At 39.0% G+C, this 4,901-nt stretch overlaps 1 protein-coding gene across 1 annotated transcript; it reads right to left on the bottom strand.

Moving 5' to 3' along the window:
- Nucleotides 1-391: 391 nt before the first annotated feature.
- On the bottom strand, nucleotides 392-4,477 carry CUNH3orf38 (chromosome unknown C3orf38 homolog). Its single transcript, XM_008920193.4, has 3 exons — nucleotides 4,393-4,477; nucleotides 4,100-4,320; nucleotides 392-2,421 (listed from the first exon to the last, which is right to left on the bottom strand). The coding sequence occupies exons 1-3, from the start codon at nucleotides 4,475-4,477 to the stop codon at nucleotides 1,846-1,848; spliced, it is 882 nt and encodes a 293-aa protein (XP_008918441.1). The 3' UTR covers nucleotides 392-1,845.
- Between the last annotated feature and the right edge of the window lie 424 nt (nucleotides 4,478-4,901).

Genomic DNA, 4,901 nt, shown 5'->3' with positions numbered 1-4,901 from the left:
AGAAAGAGAGAAAGAGAGAAAGAGAGAGAGAAAGAGAGAAAGAGAGAAAGAGAGAGAGTTAAGTTCACATCAGCCACAAACTGAAACTCGAAATCTCACTGCAAGTATGTCAGCACTGCACAGAAGGCAGAAGAGCCCTGTGTTGGTGAACACATTACACTCAAAACCTAGTGGTTCTGAGTGAAATGCATCTGGAAAAACAGCTGCTGACAACAGTTCCTGTTGATTCCAAGCTGGGAGAGAAACACTACATTTTAACTTCAGATTTCTACTTTGTTTCCAGAAAAACAAAAGAAACTTTCAAACTGCTGTCAGTCTTCAAAACCAAAATTCTTTGAACACTGAAATACATTGTATGGGCTAAAAGCCAAATCCTATGATTGCTGATATCTTTACTGAAGATATATTTTATTTCTATTTACTATATTTCTCTTTTTACAGAATTTGATTAGTGCAAAGTTCAACACATAAAAGGAAACTCTTCCTCTGAATTTTAAATTTTGATTTTTAATTATTATACATCAGTAGCTGAAGAAGCTGCAGTTCAGCTGTTTATTGGCAAAGAACATTCCAACACAGTATTTGAACTTTAGCTTAGAAATTATTTTAGAAAATTCTAAGGAGAAAACAAGATCCAGACTGCTCATAAAAGTCAGTTCTGTGCACACCTGAATCTTCTTGTTTCCCCTCACCCACCCATACTTTACCATTTGTCCTCTAACAAACCCAACAGAACAGTTCTTCTGGTTTTGTATCTTTTGGGGAATGTTTCCATTTTCACAACATGAATTGCTGAAGCTAGAAAATTAAAGCAAACTCACAAACAACCCAAAAAAGGTGCAGAAAGAGGTGTTTCTGTTTTGTTTCACCTCTAATTCCTTATAAATAAATAAAGTAAAAAAAAAAAATCAAGGTCTATAATTGCAATAATTTCAGTTATTGAGTAGTATTTGGATACTTTTCTTAGTATGACCTATTGTTGTAACCAGCCAGTGTTAACAAACTGATTTCCAGTCAATAGAATAAAGCAGCTCAGAGTACACAAAATACTTATTTTGAGGAAACATACAAAAATCACAACTATTATATAAAGAACTCTGTTATAATTATATACAAAATAACTATCAAAGCATTTGGTTCATACAGTGCTGCTGAAAGTTATGGAATGAACTACTTGATCCAAGAGAGCCAGTGCTAGAAATGGGTGCCTGGGCAACCATCTCAAACCTGTCTGTTTGGGGATGCAGAACAGCAGTTTGTCTGTCTTCATTACGAAGCTGGAACCATAAGGTAAAAGGAAAGGAAGTTATACATCCAAAGGCAAACCAAAAAAGACTTCAACAGTGTTAAATTCCCTGCAATGTCCCATTAAACCACATTCAGAACATAAATGGCAGCTGCCTCCATCCCTCCACTCACAGAATTTTGTCTGCCCTCTCCAAAAGCTTCTTGGGACTTAGATGTCCATTTAGACACCTGTCCATCCCAAATTCCCAAAGTCAAGTGTGATGACTTCCTACTCCATCTCAGGTAAGAGTTTAAACTGGTGTCCTGAAGAGAAGGAATGTGCAGTTTGTGAACCCCAGGTCATCTGTTCCACATTCCTGCCAGCCCACAGTGAAATGTAACCACGTTTTGTACCAGGATAACCAAACTAACTCCACTCTACAGTGCAAAACCTGAAGTAATACTCTGAAATATGGGACAGCTCTTGGAAAGGTGCCCACAAGTAATCCCTGTGTTAATACTTTAGACTTTGTATCTCAGTGTGCCACCCAGAAAATCTTACTCAGAAAAGGGTGCGAGCATCCACCCTGACCCAGGGCGAAAAAATTTCTGAGATTCTCAGAATTTCTGAGGTTCAAACATGGTCAGTTCCTTCCCATCATAGAACTCTCTCAGTTGGTTCAGCTCATATTTTATGGAGGGTTTCTCAATCTGCATCCCAGGCTCCAGAGCGTTCTGCCCGACTATTTTAAGATTCACAAGTTTTATTTTCCAGGTGTTATTCCTGACGGGGCAGCTGATGAGTCCAAAGATTTGCTCAAAGATGCCCAAACAAGTGTTGTCCCTGTGCACTGTGCCAGCCACTGCCACCAGCACCAAGCCATGAGGAGACATGGCATATTTGAGGCCACTGCCATGCAGGTTGGGGTTGAAGAGAAGACATTCCTCCTTCACCAAGGAGAGCAGCCGAAGGCTCACCATGTCCGCACCAACGTACTGCTCCATGTTCTTTTCCGAAGTGTTGTAGCAGAATTTCATTCTGGCATCCTCCCAGAAATGCTGTGGTCCCCATGTATCTTCAGATTTTACTCCCAGGGGATGTTGAGAGTTCAGGAGTTCAAAGTACCACTGACAGAATTGTCCTCCCAGACCACCAATGTCATCTTGTGGTGGCTTTCCTCCCTCTCCATGACTCTGCAATCAAGCAAAATTTTTTTCTTAGAACTATTTAGCCTTAAAATGCAAAATTACCACTCAGAACATAAAATCATGCACGTACTTATTTTAAACATTCTAAGTATTCTTCAAGTGTTCTGTGACAGTGAAAGCTCAAAGTAAAATCTCATTTATTTTTAAGAACATGATTATCTTATATAGAGAACCTAGAGAGGTTCTTTGAATTAGAAGAGTGCTTCAGTTTTGTCTTGGTCTCCTTACAAACAAAGAGAAAAATCCTGGTTCTAGTGAAAAGGGGCAGGGGAATGATTTTCAACAATATCCATGAGACAAAGTTTCTGCTGAATAAAGTGTCCGGGTTAGTAACTTTTTGTTGTCCTTTACATTTACAAAAGAATGTTCCAGACCCAACCTAAAAAGCCAATCTCATATTAAGGCACGTGAATTTACTGAAAATTGCTTATAAATAAGCAATTGTGTTGACAGGTTTTTCCTTTTTCATGTTGCCTTCGGCCTCTTCTTTTTGGTACCTTTTAATTTGGTGAATTGTGTGGGTTTCTGCATCTGCTGAGAAGCAGCTGATAAGAACAAATAGTATCTATTGAGAAGTTACCTTTTATTCAAATCCTAATGCTGACAGAATAATGCCAATTTATGGGGGTATTTTCCCTGTGTCAGTGGGATGAGATAACAAAATGCACAACTAACCCAGGAAGAACTGAAACTCAAAACATTAATGTGTTCCAGAACTTTTTCTCCACCGCACGATGTACTTACAATTTAGCCCTTTTTGGTAGGAAGACTGCCAAAAATCATCCAAAAGATGTTTGGTAACTTTAACAAGAGATGTTTGCAGTCTTCACCAAGTTTGTTAACTCCAAAATCTAGTAAGCAATACATTACCTGTGTTTTAAGTTTTAAGTAATTAAGTACGAAAAGTTTGGAGACTTCTATATGGAAATGCTGTATTTGTTTCACCATCAACTGTAATTAACTTCTAATTGTGTTACATCCAAGATAAATAAAATACTGAAAGTTCATCCCACCGCCAGGATTTGCTAAATATCAAAGTTTTGAACTTCAAAATAACCTGGAATTGCCAAAACACATTTAGTTACACTGTGTTAAGTGTTACTAATATCAAAGGAAAACAAAGCACGGGGATCTGGCACTGCTACAAACTTTGCAATTCAATGACATATAAATTTGCTAAAATCCAGTCTGAGCTGTAACTGCAAAAAAGTTATTTGTGAATATCCTCTATTTTAGCTCACAGTACAACCTAAAAATTAAAAGCCCGGAGAAGACCCTACACATTAGAGTTCAAATGCACTAATATACTGTGTGAAACAGAGCAGAAGACTGAGCTCTGCAAGTGATACACTGGCACAGACACCTTTAAACGATGTCATTAAAGGAAACTCACAAAAATGTAAAACCCAAACAAAACAAAAAAAAAACCACCCCAAACAAAAACAAACAAACAAAACCCCCAAACAAACAAAAATAAAAGAAAACCAAAACCCAAAGAAACAAGAAAACCCCAACCAAACCCAAACCAAGAGTTCAAAGGATCTGGTATCTTCCTAAACGCACCTGAAGGGCCCCATTTAGGAGGTGGATTACAACATTCCCACGGGGTGTCCTGCCAAAGCAGAGCTGAGCACCCGCAGGTTTCCCAGAGAGCAGGACTCACCTCTGCATGCGGTTTTGTCTGCCCCGACTCCAAGGCTCCAGCTGAGAGCTGCCCACTCCAGAACTGCCTCACACGGTCAATGAGCAGATGTTTCTCCAAGGAAGGAGGGACTGGAATTCCTTGTGCTGCCAAATACTTAAAGATTATTTCTCGATAGACCTTCCTGCGTCTCAGAAGCTCTTCCACGTTCTGGCTGTAAACCAGAATGGCGTGAATGGCTTCTGCAAGCAAAGAAATGGAAGTTAGCAGGTCCTTCTCTCACAATTAAAACCCAAATTAGACACAGGACACACCTGAAGACTTGCAAACATGTTTGGAAAACAGTGCTGTTTTTACTGAATACTTTTTTGCCTTATAATCTCTAATTCCAGTATCCATGACTGCTTGGAATTTAGTATGTATTATTTAAGACTGATGAAAAGGATGCAACTTTTTCTTCCAAATGCAATCACTAATATTCTTCAAGTATTCTTAAGGTGCTTATAAATCTCAAGTGCTTCAAGAAGAGTAACAATTCTTACACACAATGCACTTCTCCTATATTTAACTTCAACATAAGGTCATTTAACATGAAATCGTTGAGGGGTTCCTGCTTTATGTCACCACACAGCCCTTTAGCAAAGGCTGATCTTGGTTTCCTTCTCCATTTGAGAAGCTCTGGGATATTTCAGAAGAAGCCACCCAGCTGTCTTCTTGGAAGCAAGATTACACAGCAAAAGAAAAACCAGGCTTTTATGGTTCCTCTGAACATGGGATGTGAATCTTACGTCCTGCATCAATGGGTAGTTCACAGCATTTGGTC

This window comes from Manacus vitellinus, unplaced genomic scaffold (genome assembly GCF_001715985.3).
Source record: "Manacus vitellinus isolate BGI_N305 unplaced genomic scaffold, ASM171598v3 scaffold_35_pilon, whole genome shotgun sequence".
NCBI classification, from domain to species: Eukaryota; Metazoa; Chordata; class Aves; order Passeriformes; family Pipridae; genus Manacus; species Manacus vitellinus.
Note: the sequence above shows the minus strand (reverse complement) of the source record. Positions and strands in the feature narration are given on the sequence as shown.

Excerpts from the sequence above, each read along its gene's own strand:
- CUNH3orf38 (XM_008920193.4), bottom strand. The coding sequence starts at position 4,477 with ATGGATACTGGAATTAGAGATTATAAGGCAAAAAAGTATTCAGTAAAA. Across the intron at positions 4,321-4,392 it reads ACATGTTTGCAAGTCTTCAG|AAGCCATTCACGCCATTCTG; the intron begins GTGTGTCCTGTG and ends CTTTGCTTGCAG. Across the intron at positions 2,422-4,099 it reads AGACAAAACCGCATGCAGAG|AGTCATGGAGAGGGAGGAAA; the intron begins GTGAGTCCTGCT and ends GCTTGATTGCAG.